We start from the raw sequence: 16,506 nt of genomic DNA on the forward strand, positions 1-16,506 counted from the left end.
GTTGTTTTTCATTGGTTTTTATTTACTTTAAATACAACAAAAGATTAGATGAAAATGTAGCAAACTGTCATTTAAGAGGTGATCATGTCTTCACATCTTAGACCAGTAGTTCTCAGTTATAAAAAACAAACTTCTGTCTTTGCTCCCAGAGAGGTTGGCCATGATTGCCTGTGGTCCTGCCTCCTCATCAATCCCACTTTCTATCCCGGTCTCCACTGTAAGTGAGTACTGTGACTGCACCTCCCGAATCCTCCTCTGTCCCTCCACAGATCTCCCCAGTGGCTCCGCCCTCACCTGCAGGGACACAGCCTGCCACGTCCCCTTCAGTAAAACCTCCATGTCATCCACCATGGCCCTGTTATAGCCCTCCCTCAGGACTTCAAGAGGCCAGCTGGGGGCCAGGGTCACATAAGGGAACACCTGGTTGACTGTGTGGAGGAACTCCCTCCCAGAGATGTAGCCCTGGGTCTGGAAGGCTCCATGGGACAGAGCCATGTTGACCCAGACGGGGCGGTACAGGAGGTCGCTGTGGTAGGCTGAGCTGAGGAGGTGGAGAGAGGGTTCCAGCTGGCTCTGGGACTGGATCCTTAAGTAGATACCACAGGGTTTTGGAGAGGCCAGAACCAGGTTCAGGCAGTCCTGGAGAAGGAACTCTGGACGGGAGCCCTCCACCACTGGGACCCCAGGCTGGGCGGAACCAGATCCTACTGGAATGATGAGCATGCCACTGGCACTGTCTGCAACAGATTATGAATCCATCAGGAGATTTTACCGCTGTATTCAATATTCAACTCTAGACAGTATGAATGTCACTGATCAAAAAACCAAAATATCTGTATAAAACCTAGCATTTCAATTCTCTAAGGTTGCCATTTTGGTTACACCCTCACCCTTCATCATCATCACTCCTACCTGACAGCAGAGAAAGCAGCGAGGCTCTGTCTGTGACTGTGTTCCACTGGATGTACAAGCCATCTCTATATTTCGGCTGGAAATAGTCAATCAGGTCTCCTCCAGGGTAGAACCGCCTCTGCCGATTTCTTTGCTCTACAATCACACAAACAACTCAGTCCTGTTTACATTAATTTAATATCAGGATGGACTGGTTGGAAATACCATTTGGTTTTACTAGTTGTTGTCAAATTCTTTTGAAATACATTTTCAAGACAGGAATGTAGAATGGTAATACTAATAATGAATAAGCTAATGATAATGATTCGTATGACTGTACATAAGTCATAGATGGTTCTCAAAACTCTCCTCAGGGACCCCCAGCTGTTCCATGTGAGCACAACATGTCAACTCATCCTGAATCGGGTTAACTAGTTCAGAGCTATAACAGAATTCTGAAACGTCCGGGGGTCCCAGAGAAGAGTTTCACAGGGTTTGACTTACTGGCAGCTTCTTTAAACTGGGACAGGACAGGTTCATAGATGTCATAGTAGACCCGCTTAGGGTTGGTGTTGTCTCTGACGAACAGCAGGTCATTCACACTGGGGTTATTTTCCTGGCTCTGCCACAGAGTCAGACTGAACCTGTACACAGGGACAGACAGCTTATCTCATTGTCCACCATTCAGACAAGTGTAACCTCCATCAGTGTGATTGGAAGATATGAAAGTCACGACTAGATCAATTACTGTATAGGAGCTGTTCTAGTTACTTTGGTGACTGGCTGAGTAGCCAGCTGATGTGAGGCCATCCGTTCTTGGTCATGAGCGCGTGGACGGGGAAGGTGACTGTCTGAGGGACATTTTTGATGATGGCGTACATGTCCTCCACCATGGCCTGTGTGTAGGTGACGTTTGGGAACTGGGGCAGATACAGAACTGCCCATCCAGGAGAGATGGTCACGTCTGGAAAACTCTGCTGGATCATTGCCAAGAACCTGCATGGAGACAGGATAGTTGGGTATAATTAGTATGAGACTGATTCAAACCTTGAGATCCTGTTAGATCTCCAAGTCAGACAGTGACATGTAATAAAGCACTGGTATCTTAATTAAATTGAATAAGAAAAATCTATCTGGTCATGATTATTGTGAAAGAAAAGGTTGAAACTAAATTGTACTTGGCAATCCATCCAGCTGGTACGAGATCTGTATTGTAAAATTAGTTTGCTGAAGCATAAAGCAAAACATACAGGTCTGGGATTTGGCTAATACGATTGCTCTTTCCTTGCTACTCACTCAGGTCCGTTGATGACAGGCCAGAAGGCTGGGACGTTGGGCCCAGGGAGGATGTCAGCGTTCAGCCACACCGGCCGGTTGATGCCTTTAGTCTGGTTCTTCATGCTCAGGATGCCCAGAGAGGGAGTCACCGCCTGGATGCATTTGAAGTCCAGCTTTATGCCTGAAGGAGTCAGTTGTATTACATGCATGTTGTACGTAATTAAAGTCGTGGCCAAAAGTTTTGAGAATGACACAAATATTAATTTCAACGAAGTTTGCTGCTTCAGTGTCTTTAGATGTTTTTGTCAGATGTTACTATGGAATACTGAAGTATAATTACAAGCATTTCATAAGTGTCAAAGGCTTTTATTGACAATTACATGAAGTTGATACCAAGAGTCAATATTTGCAGTGTTGACCCTTCTTTTTCAAGACCTCTGCAATCCGCCCTGGCATGCTGTCAATTCACTTCTGGGCCACATCCTGACTGATGGCAGCCCATTTTTGCATAATCAATGCTTGGAGTTTGTCAGATTTTGTGGGTTTTTGTTTGATACACTGAGCCGGCGCACTTCTTCCTGGCTGACGGCCAACTCTAGCACGGCAACGGTGAGGAGCTTGTACCGAGCGCACCGGGCTGTGAGTGTGCATGGGCGACACAGTGCGCATCACCGCATACCACGGTGCTTGTTCAGTCACTCGCTCCCCACGGTAAGCACGGGGAGTTGGCTCAGGTCTTAAAACCGCCTTAGCCAATCTACCCGTGTGCCTCTCGGGCCTCCGTTGTTGCCTTGCCTGTTGATCTCGTCGCTGTACCTCCCTCGCTGCTTCCACCTGTTCCCATGGGAGGCGATCCCTTCCGGCCTGGATCTCCTCCCACGTCCAGGATCCTTTGCCATCCAGGATGTCCTCCCATGTCCAGTCCATTGGCCCACGCTGCTTGGTCCTTTGGTGGTGGGATCTTCTGTAACGTTCGTCGTTCAAGGTAGACCAAGGCGCAGCGTGAGTTGAGTTCATCATCTTTTATTTTAAAGGTGACCCAGCAAAAAACAATAAACAACACAACGAACGAACAGCTTCGTAGTGCAAAATACATGCAACCAAACAAAGACAAAATCCCACAACTGACTGTGTGAAAAAGGGCTGCCTAAGTATGATTCTCAATCAGAGACAACGATAGACAGCTGCCTCTGATTGGAAACCATACTAGGCCAATCAAAGGAAAAACCAACATAGAATTACAACACATAGAATGCCCACACCATGTCACACCCTGACCTAACCAAACAGAGAAAAAACGGCTCTCTCAGGTCAGGGCGTGACATCTTGATGATCCGATAAATGGTTGATTTAGGTGCAATCTTACTGGCAGCAATATCCTTGCCTGTGAAGCCCTTTTTGTGCAAAGCAATGATGATGACACGTGTTTCCTTGCAGGTGACCATGGTTGACAGAGGAAGAACAATGATTCCAAGCACCACCCTCCTTTTGAAGCTTCCAGTCTGTTATTCGAACTCAATCAGCATGACAGAGTGATCTCCAGCCTTTTCCTCATCAACACTCACACCTGTGTTAACGAGTGAATCACTGACATGATGTCAGTTGGTCCATTTGTGGCAGGGCTGAAATGCAGTGGAAATGTTTTTGGGGGATTCAGTTCATTTGCATGACAAAGAGGGACTTTTTAATTAATTGAAATTCATCTGATCACTCTTCATAACATTCTGGATTATATGCAAATTGCCATCATACAAACTGAGGCAGCAGGCTTTGTGAAAATTTATATTTGTGTCATTCTCAGAACTTTTGGCCACAACTGTACATTAGATTTCATGTGATTATGCATAGCTTAGATCCTTTTGGATAATTGATTGACTGTATAGATTGGTATTAAAGGACCAGAAGAAACTGTTTCACTAGGCTCTGATATTTAAAGTTGAATTGATATCTGAAGTCATATTGCTAGGTTTGATACCTTTCTTTGACTGGAGCACGGCATCCAGCCACTGGTCCAGAGTGTTGTCACTGTAGACAGCAGGAGGATGAGCCATGATGGGGATGGTGGTCACGTTGACCGTAGCGTATCCCTGCACAGTCACATCAGCCTCCAGAACCATGATAGAACCTAGAGAGGGGAACAGAACAGGGTTGTGTTCACTAGCCACCAAACAGATTAAAACGGACTGAAACAGGGAGGGACTACCTGAACGTGTACAATAAGAAACACACTTTTTCATTTTCCATTGGGAAACGTTTTGCTACGGTGTGTTCTAAGTAAATGCTACTGCAAATCCCCTCTGTATACTGTCAAATGTAGACTTAATGTTGACACTTTCTGTACCATAAGGTTACATAGAATTCATAGAATTCCGAGAACAATGCATCTTTTATTTTTTTTAATTACTTTGCAGTGCTATGTTCATCTCTGACTTGTTGTTGGCACGGTGATACCAGGTGGCATACAGCGCGTCTCTCTCCCTGATGTCTCCAGTTTGGATGAGGAAGTCCAGCATGTCTCCATCAGTAGGGAATGGCAGGATCGTTTCAGATGCCCTACCAGTAGGCACAGGAACAGTTATTATCTTCTCATCACAGATGATTAGCTATCGTAACCTGTAGCCCTTATCGATATGGAAACTGCAGTTATAGTGATCAAGATACAAGCAAGGCGTAACATGGGTTACAGTAGATACAAACGCCATTTCAACATTATTAAAACAATTATTGAAAGTGTTAAGATCAACAGATTATATATTTCAATTGATTATTATGCTGATTAATTTGTATTCTGGGATCAGTAAGTAAATAACTGTTGATTGTATTTTTTTGAGAGAGATATTTACCTCCATTTTGAGTCAGGAGAACAGAGGTGATGATGATGACCAGAAGTAGCACAAGCAGAGCAACACAGACACACAGCGTGATCAACTGTTCTTTAGTAAAGTATCGACAATATCTCCTCAGGTCTTCATTCTCTTCTTCCTCTTTCTTCTTTCCTTCTTCATACATTTTCTCTGTCTTTTCCTCCTCTATGAGATCTCAAAGCTGTGACAAGTGCAGTCAGATTCAGTGTAGACAGGCAGACAAGGACTGTTGGACTGTTGTCGAGTGAGAGAAAGTGTAGTGTTTTATAATGAGTGAACACGTGTGTGTGTGTGTGTGTGTGTGTGTGTGTGTGTGTGTGTGTGTGTGTGTGTGTGTGTGTGTGTGTGTGTTATCTACTTTCCTACACAGGCCAGCCAATGAGTGTTATCTATGGACCAGAGATCACAGTGATTTCACAGAGCAGATAAAGAGAATACAGGGCACAATCTCACCTCTCTCATCTCATTCTTATGACTCTCTACCCTTGGATTCCGAGAGAACTAGCCTATTGTTTTTTCACGGGTCAAGGATGAACTTAGAAGATAAATGTGTGGTGGCATAATGATTTATACTGCTCAAAAAAATTAAGGGAACACTAAAATAACACATCCTAGATCTGAATGAATGAAATAATCTTATTAAATACTTTTTTCTTTATATAGTTGAATGTGCTGACAACAAAATCACACAAAAATAATCAATGGAAATACAATTTATCAACCCATGGAGGTCTGGATTTGGAGTCACACTCAAAATGAAAGTGGAAAACCACACTACAGGCTGATCCAACTTTGATGTAATGTCCTTAAAACAAGTCAAAATAAGGCTCAGTAGTGTGTGTGGCCTCCACGTGCCTGTATGACCTCCCTACAATGCCTGGGCATGCTCCTGATGAGGTGGCAGATGGTCTCCTGAGGGATCTCCTCCCAGACCTGGACTAAAGCATCCGCCAACTCCTGGACAGTCTGTGGTGCAACGTGGCGTTGGTGGATGGAGCGAGACATGATGTCCCAGATGTGCTCAATTGGATTCAGGTCTGGGGAACGGGCGGGCCAGTCCATAGCATCAATGCCTTCCTCTTGCAGGAACTGCTGACACACTCCAGCCACATGAGGTCTAGCATTGTCTTGCATTAGGAGGAACCCAGGGCCAACCGCACCAGCATATGGTCTCACAAGGGGTCTGAGGATCTCATCTCGGTACCTAACGGCAGTCAGGCTACCTCTGGCAAGCACATGGAGGGCTGTGCGGCCCCCCAAAGAAATGCCACCCCACACCATGACTGACCCACCGCCAAACCGGTCATGCTGGAGGATGTTGCAGGCAGCAGAACATTCTCCACGGCGTCTCCAGACTCTGTCACGTCTGTCACGTGCTCAGTGTGACCCTGCTGTCATCTGTGAAGAGCACAGGGCGCCAGTGGCGAATTTGCCAATCTTGGTGTTGTCTGGCAAATGCCAAACGTCCTGCGCGGTGTTGGGCTGTTAGCACAACCCCCACCTGTGGACGTCGGGCCCTCATACCACTCTCATGGAGTCTGTTTCTGACCGTTTGAGCAGACACATGCACATTTGTGGCCTGCTGGAGGTCATTTTGCAGGGCTCTGGCAGTGCTCCTCCTGCTCCTTCTTGCACAAAGGAGGAGGTAGCGGTCCTGCTGCTGGGTTGTTGCCCTCCTACGGCCTCCTCCACGTCTCCTGATGTACTGGCCTGTCTCCTGGTAGCGCCTCCATGCTCTGGACACTACGCTGACAGACACAGCAAACCTTCTTGCCACAGCTCGCATTGATGTGCCATCCTGGATGAGCTGCACTACCTGAGCCACTTGTGTGGGTTGTAGACTCCGTCTCATGCTACCACTAGAGTGAAAGCACCGCCAGCATTCAAAAGTGACCAAAACATCAGCCAGGAAGCATAGGAACTGAGAAGTGGTCTGTGGTCCCCACCTGCAGAACCACTCCTTTATTGGAGCAGTGTATAACCAAATACATTTCTCAAATAACTGATGGATTAATTATTTATACACTTTTATCTGAAGATATTTATTGATAACTACAGGTGTGATATGGAGTTCATTGTCCAGCACATCGTATTCTAATGTCACATTATCAGTTAATCAGAACAACATTGTTATTGTCCAGACAACAGGGTTGTGTTTATTATGGCATGCAACAGAAAACGTTAAAATATTTTGCAACGTAAAACGAAAATGTACGTTTCTAACTGGACTAGTCAAGGTAATCCCTCTCTGTTTCAATCCGTTTTCTTCCATTTGGTGCCTAATGAACATGACCCAGTGCTTCACTGCTGAACCCTGTGACGGACAGACAGTCCCATACTGCACCGACAGCATACTCACTGGGCACACACTGGTTGAATCAACGTTGTATCCATGTAATTCAAACAAAATTACGTTGAACCAACGTGGAATAGACGTTGAATTGACGTCTGTGCCCAGTGGGTATTTTGACCACGGTAAACCAGCCTGGTCTCATAGACTAGATGTATCATATTAAATGCAAATCTTAAATTAGAATGACATGTTACGTTTGGTATGGTTATATAACACAGACGTTTACAGAGTTATGTCTCTATTCAATCAGATCCGCTTTAGCAAACATCCACATACTAGAGACTAAAATAACCTTAAACTTTTTTTTTCAGCTTTTAATATGTTTTTTACATTTTATTTTATAAAGCATTTGATGTCTGGATTTCACTGTTTTGCACCGTTTTTGTCCTTTCTTACACCCACACTTTTGGCATTCTGGTACGTATTATACTTACAAAAGTCTTGATAATTGATGCAAGATGGTGCCGAAAGAGATGGTCACCTCGCTTCGCGTTCTTAGGAAACTATGCAGTATTTCATTTTTTTATGTATTATTTCTTACATTGTTACCCCAGGAAATCTTAAGTATTATTACATACAGCCGGGAAGAACTATTTGATATAAGAGCAACGTCAACTTACCAACATTATGACCAGGAATACGACTTTCCCGAAGCGGATCCTCTGTTCGGACCACCACCCAGGACAATGGATCTGATCCCAGTAGGTGACCCAAAACAACAGCACCACAGAAGGGGCAGACGGAGCGGTCTTCTGGTCAGGCTCCGTAGACGGGCACATCGCTCACCGCTCCCGAGTATACTACTCACCAATGTCCAGGCTCACTCGGGATATGTTATCAGAGTCGGTACAGCCACCCAGTTTCTTCACGCATCACCCGGACAGAAACAAACATCTCTCTGGTAAGAAGGGCAGGGGTGTATGCCTTATGATTAACGATTAATGCTAGCGTCCCACCCGTGGTACACACTATTCAACATTCAAATTTCTCAAACATACAACTATTATATCCCATTTTAAAGATAATCTTCTCATTAATACAACCACATTGTCCGATTTCAAAAAGGCGAAAGCATAACATTAGATTATGTTAGGAAAGCGCCTAAACAAGAAAGACCACACAGCCATTTTCCAAGCAAGGAGAGGCGTCACAAAAACCAGAAATACAGCTAAAATGAATCACTAACCTTTGATGATCTTCATCAGATGACACTCCCAGGACTCAATGTTACACAATACATGTATGTATTGTTCGATTCAGTTCATATTTATATCCATAAACCCCATTTTACATTGGCGCGTGATGTTCAGAAAATGTATTGCCTCCAAAACCTCCGGTGAATGAGCACATCAATTTACAAAAATACTCATCATAAACGTTGATAAAATTTACAACAGTTATTGAAAGAATTATAGATATACTTCTCCTTAATGCAACCGCTGTGTCAGATTTCAAAATAGCTTTACGGCGAAAGCACATTGTTCAATATTCTGAGTACAGAGCTCAGCCATCAAAGCAAGCTATACAGTTACCCGCCAAGTTCTGGAGTCAACTAAACTCAGAAATAGTATTATAAATCTTCACTTAGCTTTGCTGATCTTCATCGGAATGCACTCCCAGGACTCCCACTTCCACAAGAAATGTTTGCTTTGTTCGATAAACTCCATATTTATGTCCAAATACCTCCGTTTTGTTCGCGCGTTCAGATTACTAATCCAAAGGCATAATGCATGAGCGCAAAACCCGAGACGAAAAGTCAAATAGTTCCATTACCATTCGTAGAAACATGTCAAACGATGTTTACAATCAAACCTTAGGGTCTTTTTAACTAAAATATTCGATAATATTCCAACCGGACAATAGCGTATTCATTACAGAGGAAAAAAGAAGGAGTGGTGCGCCTGTGTGAGCGCGCAGTAAACAACTCACTGGTCCCAGGCTTGAGACAGCTCTTATTCTCTGCCCAGTAACAGTAGAAGCATGAAACAAGGTTCTGTTAACAGTCTTAGGAAGTGCAAAATGACCCCACAAACACTGTAGTTTGGAAAGACAATCAGTTGAAAAACTACAACCCACTTCCTGGTTGGATTTTTTCTCAGGTTTTTGCCTGCCATATGAAACACCCTAAAGTTTCTAAAACTGTTTGAATGGTGTCTGTGAGTATAACAGAACTCATATGGCAGGCCAAAACCTGAGAAGATTCTATATGGGAAGTGCCCTGTCTGACCATTTCTTGTCCTTCTATAGCCTCTTTATCGAAAATAGAGGATCTCTGCTGTAACGTGACATTTTCTAAGGCTCCCATAGGCTCTCAGAAGGCGCCAGAACGGGGAATGATAACTCTGCAGTCCCTGGGCGAAAAACAGTAGGGCTTTTGGAAAGTGGTCATTCTGAGAACAATGACACTGGTGCGCGCGTGCATGTGAAGACTCCATTTTCTATTTTCACTGTTTGAACGAAAAACAAGGTCTCCCGGTTGGAATATTATCGCTATTTTACGAAAAAAATCGCAAAAAATTGATTTTAAACAGCGTTTGACATGCTTCGAAGTACGGTAATGAAATATTTTTTGTCACGATACGCGCTGGCGCGTCACCCTTCGGATAGTGTCTTGAACGCAAGAACAAAACGCAGCTATTTGGATATAACTATGGATTATTTGGAACCAAAACAACATTGGGTGTTGAAGTAGAAGTCCTGGGAGTGCATTCTGACGAAGAACAGCAAAGTAATCCAATTTTTCTTATAGTAAATCTGAGTTTGGTGAGTGCCAAACTTGGTGGGTGTCAAAATAGCTAGCCATGATGCCGGGCTATCTACTCAGAATATTGCAAAATGTGCTTTCACCGAAAAGCTATTTTAAAATCGGACACCGCGATTGCATAAAGGAGTTCTGTATCTATAATTCTTAAAATAATTGTTATGTTTTTTGTGAACGTTTATCGTGAGTAATTTAGTAAATTCACAGTGGTAGGCTTGATTACCGACAACGACAAGACAGCCTACAGGGAGGAGGTGAGGCCCCTCGGAGTGTGGTGTCAGGAAAATAACATTTACATTTACATTTAAGTCATTTAGCAGACGCTCTTATCCAGAGCGACTTACAAATTGGTGCATTCACCTTATGATATCCAGTGTAATGTAATCCAATAACCTCACACTCAATGTCAACAAAACAAAGGAGATGATCGTGGACTTCAGGAAACAGCAGAGGGAGCACCCCCCCAATCCACATAGACGGGACTGTAGTGGAGAAGGTGGAAAGATTTAAGTTCCTCGGCGTACACATCACGGACAAATTGAAATGGTCCACCCACACAGACAGCGTGGTGTCTGTGAAGAAATTTGTCTTGTCACCGAAAACATACAAACTTGTACAGATGCACAATCGAGAGCATCCTGTCGGGCTGTATCACCGCCTGGTACGGCAACTGCTCTGCCCATAACCGTAAGGCTCTCCAGAGGGTAGTGAGGTCTGCACAACGCATCACCGGGGGCAAACTACCTGCCCTCCAGGACACCTACACCACCCGATGTCACAGGAAGGCCAAAAAGATCATCAAGGACAACAACCACCCGAGCCACTGCCTGTTCACCCCGCTATCATCCAGAAGGTGAGGTCAATACAGATGCATCAAAGCTGGAACTGAGACAAGCTTCTATCTCAAGGCCATCAGACTGTTAAACAGCCATCACTAACATTGAGTGGCTGCTACCAACATACTGACTCAAATCTCTAGCCACTTAAATAATTATAAATTGGATGTAATAAATGTATCACTAGTCACTTTAAACAATGCCACTTTATATAATGATTACATACCCTCATTACTCATCTCATATGTATATACTGTACTCTATACCATCTACTGCATCTTGCCTATGCCGTACGACCATCGTTCATCCATATATTTATATGTACATATTCTTATTCATCCCTTTACACTTGTGTGTATAAGGTAGTTGTTGTGAAATTGTTTGATTACTTGTTAGATATTACTGCACTGTCGGAACTAGAAGCACAAGCATTTAGCTACACTCGCATTAACATCTGCTATCCATGTGTATGTGACCAATAACATTTGATTTTGATTTGATTTGATAATTAGAATATATTTAATGCAACTGTTAAAAAAAATAGTAAAATAAATGGAAACTATACATATTAGATGTGCATAAGCCATTTGTTACTTTTTTTTTTACCCAAAATACAGTCTGTCTCTAAGTATTGTGTCATAACACCACCACAAGCAAATTACATAAGAAACAAATTTTAAAAAGTTTGTGTACTTGGTTACCATGGATATGAATAGTGACAGTGGAACACATGGACGTCATGGAAGGAGATTCACATTTTGATTCCGGGAAAGGATAGAAAAATAAAGGTAAATATGATAACATAATATTTTTACTGTACATCATTACCAAATAGGCTATAATAGGTTTTAGAAATTATGTTTTAATTATGTGTATTTAGGATACATTGTATGCTAGCTGTTCAACAGTAGTTAGCATGCTAGAATCCCTGCTATTTATGACCAAATACTGTAAAAATGTCATTCCCACCACACGTCATTACCACCACATAATGAACTGTGATGGTAAGGACAGAATGTGGTTGTAATGACAAAATGTATTAGTTAATACATTTTTACCCTACATTAAGACCTGAAAAGGCACACAAATTACATATATGATTATGGTTAAGTTGAAATTGAACACTTATTTGCTACATAAGACCATTAGATTTCGTATTTTGTTCGGATGATTGAGTGATTTTGATGTCCATTTGTAACTTACTATGGTTATCACTGACTTTAATTATTTATTAAAAATGTTTCTATAAGTTGCCCCCTAAATCAACCAAGGAGAGGACAAGGACATATATAAACAAGATCCTATAAGTTACCAGGAGTATCTTAAGAAGCAAAAATAAAGATACCTCAAGAGTAACCCATATCACAACTTTCCCAGTGATAAAAAAAGAAAAAAAGGAGGTATTGGAAAATAAACCAAAGAAACAGAAGATCAACTATCCAGAAATTAGTGGTTATGGAGTCATACCTGTCAAGGAACATACAGTACCACCACACTCACCTGAAGTCTTACAGCTACAGAATGATGATCTACCTGCCCCTCAAATGGCACCGGATTCCCCCTCCTGTTAAAACTCGAAAACCCCAAGACAGAGAGGCCGTAGAAAGGCGCAAAATAAAAACAGATCCAAAGTCTACAGGAATCTATGTATGGCCAATATGAAGATGGAAGCCGCGGAAAAAGAAAACTGAGAAAGTATAAAAAAAGATATGATAGTTTGTCAGAGAAGATCCAGATTTTGGTTTTGCAACAGAGTGAGCTAACTGAGCAACAGAGTGCGAAAGACCAACAAGTGATATGCAAGGTTTTGGCTGGGAAAATACTGAAAAAGTATCCCACGGTGAAAATGGCACAAAGAGAATTTGGGTTCTCTGCGAAGACAATGCGGGCAAACAACAAACGGCCAAACCTGTCTACAGTACTCAAGAAAGAAACATTTGAATGCAATCAGGCCAGCAATAGAAGATTAAATAAAACGGTTATTTGAACGTGATGATAACAGTCAAGCATCAAAAGGAAAAAGGGAAACATTAACAAGACACAAGAATAAAATGCAGAAGAGATACCTGAACGACACACTGGCAAAACTCCATCAGAAGTTCAATATAGAATTACCAGAGGTCAAGCTGTCATACACAGAGCTCACCAAAAGACGTCCCTTTTGAATTGTCAATCCACCAGTGAAAGACAGGTAGACATGCCAATGTTAGACACATGCAAACCTTCAGTTCATGGCAGACAAGATGACCGAAGAGTGCATGTATCGAGAGTGCTCACTTTGCAAAGAGAAAGAGTGGTTTGAGTGGAAAGGCAGAAGAGAGAAAGAAGAAAACAAAAGATGGAACAAAAGAGAAGTTTTCTGTCCATTTGACTGTAAAGAGAGAAGGTGTACGGTACCCTTCAAACTCTACTGAAAGACTTCACATCCAATGTGAAGAACACACTTGGGAAACATGTCTTCAATATCAGACATCAGTACTCCACAATAAGAAGTCTCAAAAAACATCTTATTGTCACGTCCTGACCAGTAAGGGGTTATTTGTTATTTTAGTTTGGTCAGGACGTGGCAGGGGGTGTTTGTTTAGAGTGTTTCGGGGTTTGTTGGGCTATGGTATTATGTAAGAGGGGTGTTTGTTTAGAGTGTTCTGGGGTTTTTGGTCTATGTTCTAGGTTAGTGTTTTTCTATGTTCAGTCTAGTTTTCTACTTCTATGTTTAGGGTTTGTTGATTGACCTTCAATTGGAGGCAGCTGTTCCTCGTTGCCTCTGATTGAAGGTCCTATGTATAGGGGTGTTTGTGCTATGGGGGTTTGTGGGTAGTTGTCTCCTGTTTTGTGTCTGTGCACCTGACAGGACTGATAGTGTCGTTCGTTGTTTTGTATACGTGATTTGTTTCTTTTTCCTTCTTTTAAATGAATAAAGAAGATGAGTATACACGTTCCCGCTGCACCTTGGTCCAATCCTTACGACAACCGTTACACTTATAGAAGATGAGTTAATCCTTCATGTGGATTTGGCCGAGAACTACCTGTGCATGTATGCCTCTGAAATACAGGCGGTGCATTTTGGTGACTCTCACCAGCAGACAACACTTCACACTGGGGTTGTATACACTAAAGAAGGTGTGTTGTGTTAGTGTGCTCAGTCAGCTCATCAATGCGTCATGACCCCTCGGCAATTTGGGCACATCTCTCCAAAATTCTCTTCCACCTCCGTGAGTTTAATCCATCTGCCACTGTCCTCCATGTTGTAAGTGATGGACCAACCACACTGTACAGATCCTAAAATAATTTATTCTACCTGAGCACAATTCCATTTCATCTGGGGTTTCAGAAGATAACATTGGATTTTTTGGAGGCTGGACATTGGAAAGGTCCTGCGGATGGAATCGGTGCAGCTGTGAAGAGAAAAGCTGATTCCATGGTGGCAAAAGGAAATAACCTTAAGAATGGAAAAGTAATCTACGAGGATCTTTCCAAAGAGCAGTCAAATGTGAAGCTCTTTTACATCACAGAGCAAGAGATTGAGAAAATGGATCCCCTGCTACCAGATCGTCTCAAGACGATCCGTGGAACAACGGAAAATACACCAGGTAATATTTATAATGTAAAACTATAGATTTTCTATGACAAAATGTATATCAAATTGTACGTTTTCAAGTCACTATATTTTCATTATCTTAACACTTCCAGTAAACAATTAAATTACTCAACAGAACGTGTTCGAAATTTCCTGGATGTTTATTAATTTAAGAAATCCTCTATCCGTTTAAAGATCGTCACTGCCATTGCAGGACAAATCACATGGAGAGTTCTAAGTTGTTTCAGCTCAACTCCACATCTATGTGATTGTTTTGGCCAACAGACCGTGATAATTCAACAAACAGAGGCAGACAAAGCACAACCTCCCACTTCCAGCTGCACAGCGCCACAGCCATCTCCTAGCCCAATACAGCTCATTGCAGACAAACAGTTGAAGTCAGAAGTTTACATACACTTTGGTTGGAGTCATTAAAACTCGTTTTTCAACCACTCCACACATTTCTTGTTAACAAACTATAGTTTTGGCAAGTCGGTTAGGACATCTACTTTGTGCATGACACAAGTAATTTTTCCAACAATTGTTCACAGAAAGATTATTTCACTTATAATTCACTGTATCACAATTCCAGTGGGTCAGAAGTTGACTGTGCCTTTAAACAGCTTGGAAAATTCCAGAAAATGATATCATGGCTTTAGAAGCTTCTGATAGGCTAATTGACATCATTTGAGTCAATTGGAGGTGTACCGGTGGTTGTATTTCAAGGCCTACCTTCAAACTCAGTGCCTCTTTGCTTGACATCATGGGAAAATCAAAAGAAATCAGCCAAGACCTCAGGACAAAAATTGTAGACCTCCACAAGTCTGGTTCATCCTTAGGAGCAATTTCCAAATGCCTGAAGGTACCACGTTCATCTGTACAAACAATAGTACGCAAGTATAAACACCATGGGACCACGCAGCTGTCATACTGCTCAGGAAGGAGACGCATTCTGTCTCCTAGAGATGAACGTACTTTGGTGCGAAAAGTGCAAATCAATCACAGAACAACAGCAAAGGACCTTGTGAAGACGCTGGAGGAAACAGGTACAAAGGTATCTATATCCACAGTAAAACAAGTCCTATATCGACATAACCTGAAAGGCTGCTCAGCAAGGAAGAAGCCACTGCTCCAAAACCGCCATAAAAAATCCAGACTACGGTTTGCAACTGCACATGGGGACAAAGATCATACTTCTTGGAGAAATGTCCTCTGGTCTGATGAAACAAAAATAGAACTGTTTGGCCATAATGACCATCATTATGTTTGGAGGAAAAAGGGAGAGGCTTGCAAGCCAAAGAACACCATCCCAACCGTGAAGCAGCATCATGTTGTGGGGGTGCTTTGCTGCAGGAGGGACTGGTGCACTTCACAAAATAGATGGCATAATGAGGAAAGAAAATTACGTGGATATATTGAAGCAACATCTCAAGACATCAGTCAGGAAGTTAAAGCTTGGTCGCAAATGGGTCTTCAAAATGGACAATGACCCCAAGCATACTTCCAAAGTTCTGGCAAAATGGCTTAAGGACAACAGAGTCAAGGTATTGGAGTGGCCATCACAAAGCCCTGACCTCAATCCCATAGAAAATTTGTGGGCAGAACTGAAAAAGCGTGTGTGAGCAAGGAGGCCTACAAACCTGACTCAGTTACACCAGCTCTGTCAGGAGGAATGGGCCAAAATTCACCCAATTTATCGTGGGAAGCTTGTGGAAGGCTACCTGAAACGTTTGACCCAAGATAAAAATTAAAGGCAATGCTACCAAATACTAATTGAGTGTATGTAAACTTCTGACCCACTGGGAATGTGATGAAAGAAATAAAAGCTGAAATAAATCATTCTCTCTACTATTATTCTAACATTTCACATTCTTAAAACAAAGTGGTGATCCTAACTGACCTAAGACAGGGAATTTTTACTAGGATTAAATGTCAGAAATTGTGAA

General features: G+C 42.4%; 1 protein-coding gene across 2 annotated transcripts; it reads right to left on the reverse strand.

Annotated features, from left to right (window-relative positions):
* Position 1: 1 nt before the first annotated feature.
* fam151a (family with sequence similarity 151 member A) lies at positions 2-5,307 on the reverse strand. Of its 2 annotated transcripts, none has more exons than XM_014190266.2 (8): positions 5,013-5,307; positions 4,574-4,726; positions 4,145-4,294; positions 2,188-2,350; positions 1,663-1,887; positions 1,396-1,535; positions 913-1,047; positions 2-737 (listed from the first exon to the last, which is right to left on the reverse strand). In XM_014190266.2, the coding sequence occupies exons 1-8, from the start codon at positions 5,176-5,178 to the stop codon at positions 91-93; spliced, it is 1,779 nt and encodes a 592-aa protein (XP_014045741.1). In that variant the 5' UTR covers positions 5,179-5,307; the 3' UTR covers positions 2-90. The 2 variants fall into 2 exon arrangements, with proteins under 2 accessions (XP_014045741.1, XP_045570536.1); XM_045714580.1 differs by having other exon boundaries at positions 4,574-4,722; positions 5,013-5,290.
* Positions 5,308-16,506: the final 11,199 nt, after the last annotated feature.

The sequence above is a fragment of the Salmo salar genome, chromosome ssa03, assembly GCF_905237065.1.
Source record: "Salmo salar chromosome ssa03, Ssal_v3.1, whole genome shotgun sequence".
Classification (NCBI taxonomy): domain Eukaryota; kingdom Metazoa; phylum Chordata; class Actinopteri; order Salmoniformes; family Salmonidae; genus Salmo; species Salmo salar.

Coding starts and splice junctions, on each gene's coding strand:
- fam151a (XM_014190266.2), bottom strand. CDS start 5,178: ATGTATGAAGAAGGAAAGAAGAAAGAGGAAGAAGAGAATGAAGACCTG. Junction 1,536..1,662: donor CTACTCAGCCAGTCACCAAA/GTAACTAGAACA, acceptor CCCTGTGTACAG/GTTCAGTCTGACTCTGTGGC. Junction 1,048..1,395: donor CCAGTTTAAAGAAGCTGCCA/GTAAGTCAAACC, acceptor GTGTGATTGTAG/AGCAAAGAAATCGGCAGAGG.